This window comes from Rutidosis leptorrhynchoides, chromosome 9 (genome assembly GCF_046630445.1).
Source record: "Rutidosis leptorrhynchoides isolate AG116_Rl617_1_P2 chromosome 9, CSIRO_AGI_Rlap_v1, whole genome shotgun sequence".
NCBI classification, from domain to species: Eukaryota; Viridiplantae; Streptophyta; class Magnoliopsida; order Asterales; family Asteraceae; genus Rutidosis; species Rutidosis leptorrhynchoides.
This window is the reverse complement of record NC_092341.1, coordinates 351,087,975-351,104,815: the sequence shown is the minus strand read 5'-3', so window position 1 is coordinate 351,104,815 and position 16,841 is coordinate 351,087,975. Positions and strand designations below refer to the sequence as shown.

At 32.4% G+C, this 16,841-nt stretch overlaps 2 protein-coding genes across 7 annotated transcripts; both read right to left on the bottom strand.

Moving 5' to 3' along the window:
• Positions 1 to 5,932: 5,932 nt before the first annotated feature.
• Positions 5,933 to 8,065, bottom strand: LOC139868694 (uncharacterized). 6 transcript variants are annotated; one of them, XM_071857028.1, is made up of 6 exons: positions 7,948 to 8,065; positions 7,530 to 7,609; positions 7,378 to 7,443; positions 6,850 to 7,050; positions 6,527 to 6,663; positions 5,933 to 6,146 (listed from the first exon to the last, which is right to left on the bottom strand). In XM_071857028.1, exons 4-6 carry the CDS (start codon positions 6,951 to 6,953, stop codon positions 6,070 to 6,072), a joined length of 318 nt encoding a protein of 105 aa, XP_071713129.1. In that variant the 5' UTR covers positions 6,954 to 7,050; positions 7,378 to 7,443; positions 7,530 to 7,609; positions 7,948 to 8,065; the 3' UTR covers positions 5,933 to 6,069. The 6 variants fall into 6 exon arrangements, with proteins under 6 accessions (XP_071713129.1, XP_071713131.1, XP_071713133.1 ...); XM_071857030.1 differs by having other exon boundaries at positions 7,536 to 7,609; XM_071857032.1 differs by having other exon boundaries at positions 5,933 to 6,210; positions 7,997 to 8,061.
• Positions 8,066 to 14,551: 6,486 nt separating this feature from the next.
• LOC139869198 (uncharacterized) lies at positions 14,552 to 16,569 on the bottom strand. Its single transcript, XM_071857520.1, has 2 exons — positions 15,815 to 16,569; positions 14,552 to 15,524 (listed from the first exon to the last, which is right to left on the bottom strand). Exons 1-2 carry the CDS (start codon positions 16,567 to 16,569, stop codon positions 14,552 to 14,554), a joined length of 1,728 nt encoding a protein of 575 aa, XP_071713621.1.
• Positions 16,570 to 16,841: the final 272 nt, after the last annotated feature.

Here is a 16,841-nt window from a genome sequence, read left to right as displayed (position 1 = left end):
GAAATAATGAAACCTATTGAATTCTATTTATAATAGATTTTTGAATTATTAAAGTGAATTATTAAAGTATGAATTATTAAAGTGAATTATTAAAGTATGAATTATTAAAGTGAATTATTAAAGTATGAATTATTAAAGTGAATTATTAAAGTGAATTATTAAAGTATGAATTATTAAAGTGAATTATTAAAGTTAAAGTAAAGTAAAAATAAAGTAAAGGTAAAGTTTAAGTATAGTAAAAGTATAAAACTATGTACGTATAATACGCGTATAAATATATATAATATTAATTTAAATCGTTATATATATTTAATAAAATAAAATATAAATATCGTTATCTTTATCATACTAGTTAAGTAATGAGTTGTCAAAAGTGGTTCTAGATATTTATAAAAGTTATATACTTTTTAATAATAAAGTTCTTTTTAAACTGAAAACGTTTTTGTACGTTTGAAACTAAATAGATCAATCGAGTCTTTATGAGATTCAATCTTCCACTATCCTTTGTCTAGTTCTCAATGATTGACAATTTGTTCTTATTTATAAATCACTTTACCATTTTCCGAATATTGTTAAAACGGAAAGATTTCTCAAATCAACGTGGGCCTTTCAACAGAGACTTGTAATCATAATTCAATATATCTGATAATTCAATCATTTGATCTTATCTTCTAATTCCATTGATAAATATTTTGAAACAGATACAATCATATAAAGTATTTAATCTAATATTTTGTTTACGTTTCAAGTTATAATATATATACACATATACATATATAATCATATTCGTTTAATGGTTCATGAATCGTTGGAACATGGTCGAGGTTGAATGAATGTATGAACATAGTTTAAAATTCTTGCAATTTAACTTAACAAATATTGCTTATCGTGTCGGAAACATATAAAGATTAAAGTTTAAATTTGGTTAGAAATTTCCGGGTTGTCACATACCACCCAATGAGCTAGTGGCATACTTTACTCGATCGTCATCACCACGGTTACAAATACGGAAAATAGATTCCATCTTCTTGAACCAACAGACTAGTTCGACAGCTTCCTCAGTTCCCTTAAATGCAGGAGGATGACAGTTTGAAAAATCCTTGTAGGAACAAGGTTTCGGTTGAGGATTAACATTGTTAGCTTGATTGTTGCCTTGTGCGGCAGTGAGTAGTTGTTGGAATTGCTCAATAGTCAAGACGATATTGTTAACAGTGGGTGCAGCTGGATGAACCATGATGTCGCTACATAAGTGAACATAAGTCGGATAAGTTAACAAATTTCAGGGTTGAGCAATTACAAGTAGGAATAAGATAAAGTATTAATATCACATGATATAAATAAAACACTTTATTTTATTAAGGAATGAGACATTAAATAAGCCTTATTACACGATTCGGAATTAGAAATAGTTCTAAGGCATAGCCTTTACATAGATAGAAAAATAGGAAAGATAACTAAAGAATATTAAGATTGAAATAATCTTCATATTTCTTCTTCTCGTCCTCAAACTGCTTCATCACTTTTTCCATGTTATCCTTCACAAGTTTCTCTAGCCTTTCGGTTTGAGAGTCGAGAGATTCTTTGATAAACTTATCATATCGCTCGTTCTTCCCTTTTTGCTTTTCGTAGAGATATTCGAGATTGTCGTAGAGGTTGGTAACATGACTGTTAACGGCATTGGTGTCGTATTCCCTTAGGGCAAGTTGTTTGTCGACTCGGCTTCTCTCTATTTTCATTCGGAAGTCAACATCCTCCTGGAGATGCGCAAGTGATTGCTTCCCCCAACGAGTGTTGCGTTCTTCCTCGTACTTTAGGAGACTTAATTCTTTTCTTAGTTCAACATTTTCCTCCACCAACTTCTTAATTTCGCGGTCCTTCTCATCCATACGGACCTCCACTCTCGCCATGTGGCGAAGCAAATCCTCATACTTAGCAGCATCATTATAAGAAGGAGTCCGGGCTCTCTTCCTTGATGGACCGGTTTCTTCATGACGTCTTCCTTTATCTTCGATTCTCGGAGTTAGATAATATTGAGGAGACCTTTGTGAATTTCGCAGAGTATTTGGACTATAGTTTGGTGAAGCAGAACTGTAAGAAGGACTTCGAACAGGTCTTGATGTTTCAGAGTGTCCAACACCTACTTCGGTAGTAGGGTTGTGATTTGCCTTATTGGGCTTGTTAACGCTTGAGCTTGACATCCTATCATTAGGAAAGAGACTTTAATTAGAATCTTTTAGTCAAGTTTTGGAAAGCATAAATGTTAAGATTATAGGGCAATTCTAAGTGCTTTAAAGTCTAAGGCAGGAAAGGTTATAGTTTCCTAGATTTCTAAGGCACCCTAGCTAGCAAATAAGGCACACATAAAGATGCAATCCTGGTTCTCTATAATAGCCTGGTTATGCTCTGATACCAATCTATCACACCCCCAGTTAGGTCCGGGGCGAAATGTGACTTAATATCAAAATATACCAACATATTATAATAACGAGAACAATACTAAATGAGAAAGTTAAAATTTATGGAGTACGCAGCGGAAAATGAAATGTCGTTACAAAGGAGTAAAGTAAATGTTTAAATGCAATAGTAATAAATGCGATAATCTCTTGATCCTATGTCCAAGTAGCATCACATAAGCAGTAGATAAGTAAGCTTGAATCAAACAGCACCTGAGACAAAATATGCTAAAGTGTCAAACAAAAGGTTGAGTGAAGTTCATAGGTTTAACAAAAGTTTGACCGTTGTTTTAGACCACAAGATTTAGTTTGTAAAGTTGATCTCCCGCAGGATCAAAAAGTTATGCCAAAGCGTGATATTTAGACTAAACGTTCAAGTTTTCCCTATGACAAGTTGTGTCTGTCCTTGTCGGTTTAATTTCATTATCAAGTAATACAAAGACTTAGTCAAATGTATCGGGGACGTTACTCCCGATAGGCCTACCCCCAATAATTAAGCAAGCAGCAGCAATTAAAAATATCACTGTAGGGACTTAGTCGGACATAGCCGGGTATAGCATAGTTTAACAGTTTGGTACTTGTGTCTAAATTGTAAAAAGTAAAAACAGCATGTGTCTCACCCCAAGTAAAGTAAGTAAGTTTGCTAGCAATAAAGAGGGGCTATGAATTCACCTTAAATAGCAGTTGAAGTATTCCACGCAAGAAGGAAAGTAAAGCAAGTAAGTGATCTGGATATCAACCTAGAGGTATAAAGTTTGATTAGTTAATGTCTAACTGACATAAAGTATGTTTATTAATATAGCAACTATATTGACAGTGACGGTTTTCGAGAAAAGTTCCTATTTCTCAAAAGTTTCTATTTTTGGAAACTTACTATTTATGGAAAGCTTCCACTTATAGTAAGCTTCTAGTTTAAAAATGTTCGGGTTATAGTTCTTAACAAAGATGTTGTACAATCTCGCCCAAACTTCGTTGCTAACATGCAAGTCACTCGAATGATCTATTGTTACCGAGTGGCCCAGGATCTCTTGACCAGAATCTAAGTCTTGGCATTCGAGATCCACAAGCGTCCCATAATGGTAACAAGGATCACCCTAGGCCACAAGTAGCGGTGATGCTTGTAGTCTTTGTACGCTATCTTTAATTATAACCTTCACGTTAGGTGCGTATATACATATATATTCATTAATTCGATTTTATTTATAATTCCTATATATTAACTCATAGAAAATACTTTTATAATTTTTAGTAACATATATTACTAATTATAACATGTTATTTATTTTATTTTTAATTGCATATAATTTATAACATTATTTACATGTTTTGGTAAAAAATAAAATAATAAACCGAAGTAAAAAGTAAAAAGTAAGAAAAGAATACTTACTAGTAGTAATTCTTCAAAGAGAGAATGAGAGAAATTTTGGTGTGAGTTTGAATGAGAAATGAGGGGTATTTATACTTGGAAAAATTAGGTAAAATGAATAAAATAATTAAAAGAAAAATAAATATTTTAATTTTTAATGGGATTTTAAAATTTAAAAGTATTAAATGTTAGGTCATGTGATAATGCACAAAATAAAATAATAAAAGTAGTTTTTCTATTATAATTTTTAATTAAAAATTATTATTTTTTTAAATTCATTTATTTTAAGGATTTTTTTATTTAAATAAACAAATTGATTTAGTGCTTTTCCAAGAATATTTGTCAATATTTTTTTTATTTAATTAATAAATACAAATTTTGCATAAAAATAATAAATAATTCGGTATTTTGTATTTTTAATAATAATTATGATTTTAATTATTAAACTATAGTTTTAGTAAGTTTGTAAATATTATTACATTTATATATAATTGGATTTATTATATAGTTAAATATATAATACATTAACTAAATAATAAAAGTGACAAAAAGTTTATATACTTAGTTAAATTATGTCAAATTATATAAATTAATAATATATTATTTTTTAAGCGTACATTGTTGACTAAAAATTACTATTCGGTCAATATTTAATTGTATATAACAACCCTTAATACATATAGTCAGGCAGATAACCCTAGGGTTAATTCAGTAAATTTAGAAGTCGAAAAGTGAGGGTTGTTACAACAAGCTTCTTCTAATTACTTGATATTCTAAATCTCCTGAAGCTCAAGAATCCCTTGCCAACATGATTAAAAAACAATCCCAATTTTATGTTCTTTGCAAAGACATCGGAACATTCATTATTATTAATTGTCGTTTATGATTCTTTATAAAAAAATAAATTAGAACAAATTCTAAGAGTCTCAAGCATACGTTATTCCAAACTATTGCAACCTCAAAAGCAGTGAAAATCTAAGTCATATACGCAAAACAAAACTATCAACTACTTATGTTTAGTAACATTAACAAGTTGCATTATCTTAGGCTCTGATATGTGTGTAAAATCAAGCAAGAGAACATGAATCGCCATGGCTGCATAGTGTAAGTTATCCCACCAAGATACGAAATCATTTTTCTCTCATTGCCCGACCCAACCTTTACAAATTCATCATCACAACCTCTTTTATTAGCCTTCTTTCAATGTATATATATATATATATATATATATATATATATATATATATATATATATATATATATATATATATATATATATATATATATCACTTTCCTTGAGATATGGGAGCAACTTCTTTATGTTTGGAGAAAGCCTACCAATTAAAAAAATCGATTACAAAATAGTTAAAATCACATTTGAGGTGGTAAAGCTTGAAAAATATATATTGATGCTTAATATCGAATATATTGCAACTAAACACCATCATGCTTGATATCAATTAATAAGACTCAAGTAGATATACATGGCACTGGATATTATAAAACATTGTATTGATCCTTTTCCAAGTAAGATATTGTAAATTAATGGGTTTGTCACTTCGACCAACTGTATAACAAAATCAAGACTCACCTACGATATGACTGACGGTACACAAAAACAATGCTCACCACATGATTGTGAATCATATCAATTCTATTAGCATATATGTAATCCTAGTGCATCTTGGGTCAATTGAAGAGTGCTTGTTATAATAATATAACAATCACTAAAATCGAAGAGATATAATGAGTAGAAAAATCAAAATAATAGCAATCACTAAAAGTATCATATAGATATTAAAGTAATTTGCTTACATATTGGTTGACAATTCTCACTTTCATTGTTGTCCTCTGTGTATGTGTGTGTACACACGCCTGGGATTAAGTGACTAAGAATCCCATTTGCAACATAATTAGCACAACTCAGTTACGACAGACAAAGAAGAGGGAGTCTGCTATTTTTTAGGTTTAGAAATATAAATAAAAGAAAACACACAATATCTTAAAGTAAGTCATTAACTAATCAATAATATGAAATGAAAGATAACAATATCCGGTTGTATACATTATTATGTTTTTTTTTTTTTTTTTTTTTTTTTTTTTTTTTTTTTGCATACATGGTTGAAAGTTTGAATACATAGTGCTAGTTGCATAGAGTTTTTGCTAGCTAGCTATTAGATACAACCAAAGGATAGTGCTAGTTGCATAGCGCTAGTACGTAGCTGCATTGTTTTTTTACAGAGAGTTGCTTCAAAAGAGTGGATGTTGAAAAGGGTGATGCATATGTTCATGGATCCTTAGTTGCGCTTTTTCTCTGCTTCCGTCATCTGTTTTGACAAAGAGTTGTTATGTAACCAAATCAGTCCTTACAGCTAAGTCTCACTTGTGACCCTAACATAAGTAACCAACGAAACATATTTTACATCAACATTTGAACAAATTTACGCAACACAATCACATGTTTGAAGATGCAACCTTGTATGTTTCTATTGCACTAACCGCAAATTACATAAATAACTGTAACAACATAATATCACTTACTTCCTTAAATCTATGGAAAAAATATTAAACAAATAAACACTCTATATCGAATCTAGAGTATAACAAAATATGTATAACATCTACATCAAAAAATAAATAAAGTAATTACTGCAAATTAATATTATTAGCTATTATCTATGACTACTTACATCATGGTGATGTTTACCTTCTGTTAGGAATAGTGCCCTTTTGGATGTAGAGTTCCCCACACTGTTGCTTTTCATTGTGTTTGGTCTTTGTTGGTCGACGTTCTTATGTGTTTGCAGTTCGGGAATGCCTGAGTTCGCAGGTGAATAATGTGGCCTGAAATGTTAGTGTTAATTAGGATCATATCAGTGTATGTGTTGCTTGTATGTTAAAATGTTTTAATTACATTGCGAGTCTGTGACACATATTTTTTTGGTGACATGTTTTTTTGTTCTTTGTTAGTCTCAATGTGTATTTTCAGTTATTTGAAGACTGTTCTAGATTAAAGTGTACGAGACTTACGTGGCACTCGAGCTGTTGTGTGTTATCAGATCTTGTAGGGTGTAGTGATTGCGTTTTTTTTCCTCTTCAATGTTTTTGCAGGGTTTCCTGTTTATTTCCAGCATTGGTTGTTCGGCAGACTTTGTACTCTAACTGAAATGGATCACAGTTATTTGCACACATAGGTATAATCGCCTATATCTGAATAGTAACTTGTAACGCCTGAATGAACACAAAAAAATAACAGTTACAAAAAAACTCTAATAAAAAAATTAGTAAAAGAAAGTAGAATAACAACAATAATTTTAATTCAAAAAACAACACAACAAATTAAACAATTAGCTGACAAAACAGGGATGCACTTAAGTATAACTAACAATACTGAAAAACCAACAAAACTTTCGAAATAACTACTACAGTTTTTCACATACTTGGTTAAACAATATCATGGTAGATACATTTTCACACCATTTATGTACTTCCAATAACTTAAATATAAAAGACTCACTGCACTTAAAACATAACTGCGTCAACAACATAGAAACGAACCTGTGTGTTCTACGCTAGAGAAAATGTGTTAAACCGCACCCGAAGAAGAGACCATTAGGGGCTCACCTGATGACAAACCAATATATAGTAAACGAATGACCTAATTGTCAAACAAATGTAATAAACATAAGCAAATAACCAAGATGCTATGCCTTTACTTAGCCCATTGAACGCAACGACATCAACACTATCAGCACCAACCAGCGGTGAAACAAAAGTGTACGTATACAACCTGTAACATAAAAAAGCCGAAAAACAACTTTGTCAACACAATAAACAACCTTGCACTTTAAGGTCCAAAATCATAGATATCAGTTGATACAAAATTAGGTTAACAAAAAAGAAGACGATGAAGATGTAAAAACACTATAAAATCCAAAATATAAAACAGAAACCATTAAGCACAATATTATATAAGTGGTGGCTATCCTAATTATTCTGCAATATTATTCACCGAATGTTTTTTTAATGCAACTACTTATGCTAGATTATGAGGGTGAGACATGTGGTCTTTCAAAAGCTTATAAATGCACAATGAGCAATTAGAAGTTGAGAAAGCAACAGAATTACCACAGTCGCATAATCAGAATCGATGTTCAGAAAGAAGACGACGACGAACCGCTCTCTTCAACCTCCGCCGTGGAAGAAGTCTAGATTTTTTTTTTATGTCTCGAAGGAATGATAATGATTTCTTATTCTATGCCCGTGTGTCCCGTGTGTTTTAGGATTGTTAAGGGTAGTATTGGGTGATTAATGAAACTAATTGATTTATTATCTAATAATTTTAGTGGATGATTAATGATCGTTGAATTAAGGGATATTCTTAAGTAATTTTTTTGATCTAATGGTGATTAAAGAGGTTTTACAAATGATTTATTAGCTAATAATGACTCTCTTTTAAGGTATAGAGTGATTAGTTGAAGATTACGTGAATAGTCCATGTGAATAGTTTTAACGGACTCAGTTAACCTTCGTTAAGGTGAAGGATGAAATTGAGATTTTAAAATGTTTTTAAGGATGAAAAATGCAGATAATAAAATACAGGGATGAAATGGACAAAAAGTAAAAAATACAGGGACGAAATAGTCAATTTTGTCTAAACTAATACTAGTTGTTTTCGTGTAGGTAAACAATGTTGGAATGACCATTATATAAACCTACCGTAGACCATACATCAGAAGAGTATTCGATGATGATGGCTAATATGACTCCTTCATTATGACTCAATCACAAAATGTTCATCTTTATCGTTTTTGCAAAACATAATTTTGCTTTCTTTTTGTTCTTAACGGAGTTCAATTCAATGGAAAAATGGACATCCATATCCATATATCCATATCCATATTCCATATATATGTATATGGATGACAACTGTAAATAGACTATTGAAAGAAACAAAACATGTTTTTATATACTCCCTCTGTCCCACTTAAAGTGTCCACATTTCTATTTTGGGACGTCCCATTACAAGTGTCCACTTTGAGTTTCAACCAATCAGAAGAGGTTATTCTGAAGAGAGAAGATTTCTGATTGGTGGAGAATGAAGTTAGTGGAATTTTCTAAAACTGTGTGCAAAAAGTAAGTGGACACTTGTAATGGGACGGAGGTAGTAACATGTTTAAACAGTAGAGAACGACCTTGAAAAGGACAACCATACATCGTTTAATATTCCAGTGTCATATCGTGCAAGAAATTCTTTACCCAATTAAAATTTCATGAAACTTGATATACTGAAATACCTTATTCTCTTTGCTTCAAGCCATAACAATTGAAGCATAACAATATAATGATATGAACAATGATTAATTGACCTAAAGTTATAAGATTAAATAAATTTTCCTTAAAAAATTGATGTAATAACATTAGTTAAATAGACTCCTCCGTCCCATAAAAATTGTCGTCTCTAACTTTTTATTACATTTAAGATATATTCAGGGGCGAAGCCAGCTTTCGAGATCACTCGTGTCACAATATATTACTGATATATCAAGATATAAAAATTTAATTAACTAATTATAATTCAATATAAACATAAATTCCAAATTACATTATAACATACGTGTTCTTTGTGATATTTATAAGTTTGAAATTAAATAAAGTTAACAAAAAACCAAAATGAAAAATTTCAATTAAGAAACTCTTTCTTATAACACCATATTTAGAATTTAAATTTAAATTAGTACTATCATATAATATCACAGAACTACGAACACATAAAAAATACATCAGGTTTGTCAAATTTTATTATCAAGTTCCAGATGTTAAGTTTTTTCACTAAGTTAGATTGTTTACTAGGTATTATGGCTGAACTAATTCATAGATTATAGGAATAGCCATTAATTAACAACACCAAAGTTGGTTCTCCATTATTGTTCGAAACAAATCATTCAAATGTGCCCTTACAATTTTTAATACGGAGTATATAACAATATAACAAATTATTAATATTAACCACACAAAAATCTTAAAAGACTTTTTTCTATAATTTTTTTAATTTTAATTATCTTCATTATTATTATTACTAGCTTAAGACCCGCGAATTCGCGGATTTTTTTAAGGACGAATCAAAAATTGAATTGTCAGAATAATTATATTTTATATAGTTTTTTTTGGGTTGTTAAGAAACCAAAACAGTTTCAGTATTAACATTGAATCACTGATAATAAAGCAAGCAAGTTATAACCTAAAAAAAAAAAAAAACACAAAATTGAAAACCATAATACTGGAAAAAGGTTTAGTTTGTAGTTAACTTTTGAATCGATAACGATGTCATTGAAATAATGGTATCCTTTTTTGTCAGTAGGGGCAATCAACATACATGATGCACTAATACGTGGAATACGAATTCTTTTCATAAAATGCATTGAGCCTGTGTGTTGCTGTTGCACGGTAAAAAATCAAGTAGTACCTGATAGTTTCTTGACCAGTTTAACAGATAGTGTTAGCTAAACAACCAATTATGGGCTTAAATATGTCAAGATGAGTATCTAATAAAAATGGCAGGTAATTAATTAGAAGAAAATGACCGATCTTAGTAATATTAAACCCTTAGACACAAATGAAAGTTCAAAACTTGTAACTTGCTATTGAAAGGCTATATCCCAATAACTGTTGAGATGCATGGATTGGCCATTGGAATATCTTGTATCTCACCCTACATCAGTCACATTTCAAAGCATTAGCATATACAGTGTGCTATTAGTGCCTTATTATATTAAAGTAAAAAGTCGATGCCTACACTAAAAAGAAACAAAGAACCTGAGTCAAATCTTTGGTGGATTCACTCTAGGAAAAACCTGTGTCTTTTAACATTTAGTGGTTGTAGCATTTTGTCCATTTTAAATGGTGTAATCAATTAAATGTAATTTATTATTAGTTATTAACTTTAAATGAGAATAAGCCACACATATACAACTTAGAGGTGGCAGATTCATTAAAGTTTTACTAAATACAAACACCTGAAAGCATGTAAATGAAATGTTATATACATGGTTAAATAGATTTGGTTAACTGAAAAAGAAACAGAGAATGCATACCTCATTAGTCCTTCACAACTCGTAAATGCCACTTGACACAGTATCTGACCAAAATGACATATTTGGTTTAAAGGCGTCTCGATCTAAAAATTCACAACAGATGATGATGAAGCTAATATAAAGCTAAGATTTTCAAACGCATTTATGGGTGCACTTTGATTACGTCATATCTAAATTTTCACATCATACCTAAATAACATAGCCAAAACTTTTAGCTGCAATGGTAGAAGAAAAAACCCGTAAATTTTGCAGACTACATAGTCCAATCTTGAGATGGAAACATCTAATGCAATTAACAGACATAATCAAACGTTACAATTTTCTTAAAACAGAAAAGAACATAACAGCTCAAAAGATCCAATAATGCCGTTCAAAAGAGAATTCGTTTATATATCGAATCATCAAAGATTCAAGACCATATGGCATGCCAAGTACAAATATCACTTCTTGTAAAAAGTTACCATTAAATAATTTGATATTTTTACAAATAACACTAAGTCTAGTTACATGTAATGAGTGTCAAAAGAGAAAATTTTCAAGGTTAGGGTGAGTTACTCTTGAAATATTGAAATAGGTTACTGTTAGTAAACTGTGACGCCTCATAACCTCCAATCCTATCATATACACCTACAAATGTACCATAAGGTCCGGATTGTTACAAACACCATGTTTCAAGTTGTCTATGATCTTCTAATAAATTATTGGCTTCACTGAAAATATCCGTTATAATGTTGTTATGTATCTTTGTACCATAAAAGCCCATCGTGACTACCACCCGAATCAGAGCCATTGCAAACATGTAGGTCTGACTGTGGAGGGAAACAAGCCCACAAAAAGTTCATGAACCCAGATAACATGCATCATCTCATCAAAACCCTATGTCGATTTATTCGCATCTGTTCACGATTTTTCACTAACTTATGCACCTCAAATGAAACCGCAGTCTAAATCGACCTCTAACCTATTGATTTAGCTTCAACATCTGAAAGTGACTAACATATAATCCTTCAAAAAGGTCAAAGTCCAGCTTTGTCGCAATAAGAATAGCACTCAAAATACGTGCAACCACAATAACATGTGTATAATCTGTATTAATGACTACAAAACATCTTATAGTGAATATTGATCACATTTATCATTATTCCCTGAAAAAACAACAAAAAACCCAATAAGATGAAATAAATAATACTGTAATAAGAATGTGATCTTTAAAATTTTGGCCAAAAAAACACTAAGCCTGTGGTTAAAAACACAATGGATAAATGTTTCTATAAGTAACTTTCCAAGTGAAAAACCTATACAGGTCTTCATCATTGATGTTGTTGATGGCCAAAGAGCACAAATGAAAGCAAGGTTCATTTTTACCAGCATATAAAAGCTCCTCCTTTTTGATGTTACACCTATTTGTCTTGTATCCTATAATTCTGTTTGGTACGACTAATAAGAATGTAAGTATCTGAAACTCAACAACTTATATTAGCAAAACCCTGTCTGCAACCTAACACACAATTAAGTTAAACAAATTGAAGCTATCAATATGCATCAATGTTAGTAGACACTAAGAAAACTTATAGCATCATATCATATTCAATTGCAAGTTCGAATGTTTTTCATGAACATCTTTCAAAGGCAATTGAAGTTGTTATAGTGAATACAAATCGAAAGACCGTGTTATGCAATTTTAGGGGCCAAAAAGTAACGCAAACACAATCCAAACCCGACCCAAGGAATATAATTATAAAGAATAGTGGTATGTAGTATAAAATAGAATTATGGCGATATCCACTATGGTTGTTTAAACAAATGTGAACTTACATTAGCATGCCACCAACAGACAAATACAGAACTCAAAAAGTTGATGCAAACTGAAGTGCATAAATTACTTGAAAAATAGTAGATGTGACATGTGATAACAAAACAAAAAGGAAATTGTAGCATTACCTTTTTGCGTTCTGTGCAAATGCCAATCATCCTTTCAGTTTCTTTAACTTTCCAGCTAACAAATGATACAGAACAAAGTTAACATCCATATAAAAGGGCATCTAGATGGGTTGTTTGGATATTAATCAACTTAAATCGAATGGGTTTGTCACATCAACTGCACATAAATGTCCCCTTCCGGATTCAGTCTTTGGCGGCCACTTCACCGTGACAGAGTTCTTTATCCATGTTTACTTCCGCACCCATTTGTCCAAGAACCTTGGTAAATTTCTCTATCACCCTCTACTGAAAGAAAAAACAAAAAAGTATATACGTGTTAGAAGTACTCAAAGTAGGTTAGAGACGATAGATTTAAGCTTTGATGAGTGGTGGCAAAAAAGACATAAAAACAAATATATATCATGTATAAAAAACATATGTAATTGCTTATATCCTAGCACAAATAAGAACAAATATTCAATTGATGCAATATCCTATTGCAATATAATTTATATCAAATTCAATGAGACATAACCACAAACACCTTGTGTGCAAAACAAACTTTGTAATTTTTGAAAGTACAGACATAATCACCTTAAGCATCACTTCACTTTACATATATAAACTAAATCTTTGAAACACATGGCAAAATCATGAACTCACATGAAAGAAAATCATGATTTTAAGTGAAGTCTTACGATGATAATATAATAAGCTGTTGCAATGCAAATAGATATAATTGATCAATATAATAACCCATGAAAAACAAAATCTGGGTTTAATGATAACTTACAATGATACCCTTACATAATTTATTTACAGCTTACACGATAACACTGAATCAACAGCTTAGCGGATTGATGATGATTTGATCTATATCATAAACTGATTAATCTTCATGTTAATCATTCTAACGGATCGAAATTTGGGACGAAACCTTTAGAGTTGAATTTGATTATGGTCGACGATTTGAGAAAGTTAGGGTTTTTTTAGGGAGAAGTATAGGTTTTTTTTCATGTGTTCGAACGTGAATGAATGGCACCTATTTTTTTATTTCCTCCCATCCTTTTTTAATCCTAAGGGCATTATAGTCTGATTAGTGCTAATGTTGTAGATTATGAGGTCATAATCATAATATGGAGATTTCAATGGTCTAGATTAAGGGGTTATTTAAGAATAGAAGGCTAGGATTAGTACTTTGAATTTAAAATGATCTATTTTTATATTTGTTATTATAATATAAAGAGATTTTTTTTAACGACGATTTTTTGGCATCAGTAGATCAATTATTTCAACGACCCTCATCATTTTCACGTAACACACACGTTCGGGCAGAAACCCGAACCCGATCGACAATACCCGGGAACGAATCCGGTAAAACCTCCCTATAGGGTCAATATATACCACCATTATTGGTGTTCAATTGGTTTAAAGAAAATCATGTCATCCCTATGGATCGAATCATGACCTCTACCTATCTCATAACACAAAGTTTTTTTTTTTTTTTTTTTTGAAAAGCAAGAAGGACTTATATTAAACAATCACGAATAGTACATGGTTGACTGGGCAACCTTAACGTCACGATACATCACGAAAGAAATTAAGAAAACAAATTACATCGCCCTAAGCTAATTGCAAAGATTGCAACTAACAAAAAGAGAAAAGAACTAAGGGTGTGAGAACCATTGAAGCCAATCCATAAAATGACCCTTGCAACGTCATGAAATCCAATCATATGAAAGAACTTGAACCTCGTTGAATAAAGATGGGACCGTCTCGAGCTTATTCTTGAACACCTTTGCATTTCTATTCTTCCATAGAATGTAGCAAACCACCCAACAAATCGCTTGCCATTGGTTCCTTTTGTGATCATATGCTACGTAGCCGAAAGTACCATTAAAAATATCCTCATACCCGAATATGGCCGAATTATACCCCCACCATTTAAGGACTTTAGACCATAAGTCTTTTGCCACTTGACAAGAAAAAAGTATATGCTCCACCGTCTCAATGTCACCATCACAAATCGGGCATCTCACGTTGTTCAAATCGATGCCTCGTTTATCTAACTCGAACCTTACCGGTACACGACCTAATCTCGCCCGCCAAATAAACACCTCCACTTTTTTTAGAACCAAACCATTTTGCAACGACTCAATTGAATTAACCGCACGTGGTAGAATGACTTTGTCCACTAGAACCGAACAGTCCTTGACCATATATATACCCTTCGAATTGAGATTCCAGCTCCAACAGTCTTCTTTGTCTTCGATCAGCTGTAAGTTCTGAACAGTATCTCGTAACTCATTTAGTTCGCTATTCGTTCGGCCCATAGGAGGATAGGCCCAATTGCCGAGCCCATCTCCCATAAATTCTTCGATTTTGTTACTGATGTTGATATCTTTGTCAATCTCGAGCCTGTATAATCTTTTGAATCTGTCTTTGAAGCTTGCGTTCCCCACCCAAATGTCATCCCAAAAAGAAGTGCTTTTCCCGTCCCCGATCAATCGTATGAAAGACTTAGAGAAAGAAATCCCTAACCCGTCCACATATTTTCCTGCATCACAATTAGAATTCCAAAGGCAAATGTTTGGATTCCGGGCAAGCCCGTTTCCAAGCACAAGACCTCCATTAGAACCATAAATACTACGAATTACGGTGACCCACAAAGTGTTAGTTTCGGTTTTAAACCTCCACCACCACTTACAAAGAAGAGCTAAATTTTTACTTTTTAAGGACATGATATTTAAACCTCCTTCTTCGTGAGGAAGAAGGATTTTTTCCCACTTAACCCATGACATTTTAGAGTTAGAACCCGTCCCGCCCCAAAAAAATTTCCGTCTCACACTCTCGAGAGAATTTAGCACACAAGTAGGGGCACGAAAGAGCGAGAAGTAATAGAGAGGTTGGCTGAGAGAACCGACTTAACTAAAGTTAACCGTCCACCGAATGAAATCATTTTTGCTCTTCAATCCGCTAACCACTTGTTAAATTTCTCGATCACCGGGGACCAATCATTCAATTTCTTCATCTTATTACCCACGGGAATACCCAAATACATGAAAGGCAATCGACCGGCAAGACACGAACACCAAGACGCAAGAGCTTCCACGTTATCATTACTAATGCCTATCCCAAATAATTGACTTTTATTATAATTAACCTTCAACCCCGAAGCCCATTCAAAGCATTCCAACAAGTACATTAAATTTCGCGCATTACGTCTACTCCATTCGCCAAAAAAAATCGTATCATCCGCATATTGCAAATGAGAAATGACGACTTTATCTTTACCCACCTCCACCCCTTTATACATCCCTCTCTCAACCGCCATTTTCGTTAGGATATTAAGACCCTCCGCTGCAATAATAAAAAGGAAAGGCGATAAAGGATCACCTTGGCGAACGCCCCTTTTAAGATTAAACTCACTTGTCGGAGACCCGTTTATGAGAATGGAGATTGTAGCCGATTTAAGACACGAGGAAATCCACTTACACCATTTGGAATCGAACCCCATACATTTCATCACTTCAAGAAGATAATCCCAATTAAGCGAATCAAAGGCTTTCTCGAAGTCTACCTTAAAAATTAGGCCGTGATTTTTGTTTCGTCTAAGATCTTTGACCACTTCATTTGCAACTAACGCACCGTCTAGAATATATCTACCCCCAAGAAACGCACTTTGTTCCATCCCTACAAGACGAGGTACCACTTTACGAATTCTCAAAGACAACATCTTCGTGATAATTTTATAATAACTGCAAATAAGACTAATCGGGCGATAATCACTAAAACTCAGCGGGTCCGATTTCTTCGGAATGAGGGAAACAAAAGAAGTATTGCAACCCTTTGAAAACTCGCCAAAAACCCAAAAACCAGTTGATTGCACCTACCAAATCATCTTTGATTATGGACCAAAACTTTTTGAAAAAACCAAAGTTGAACCCATCCGGTCCTGGGACCTTCGAACTACCACAACATTTGACCGATTCCCAAATTTCCTCTTCT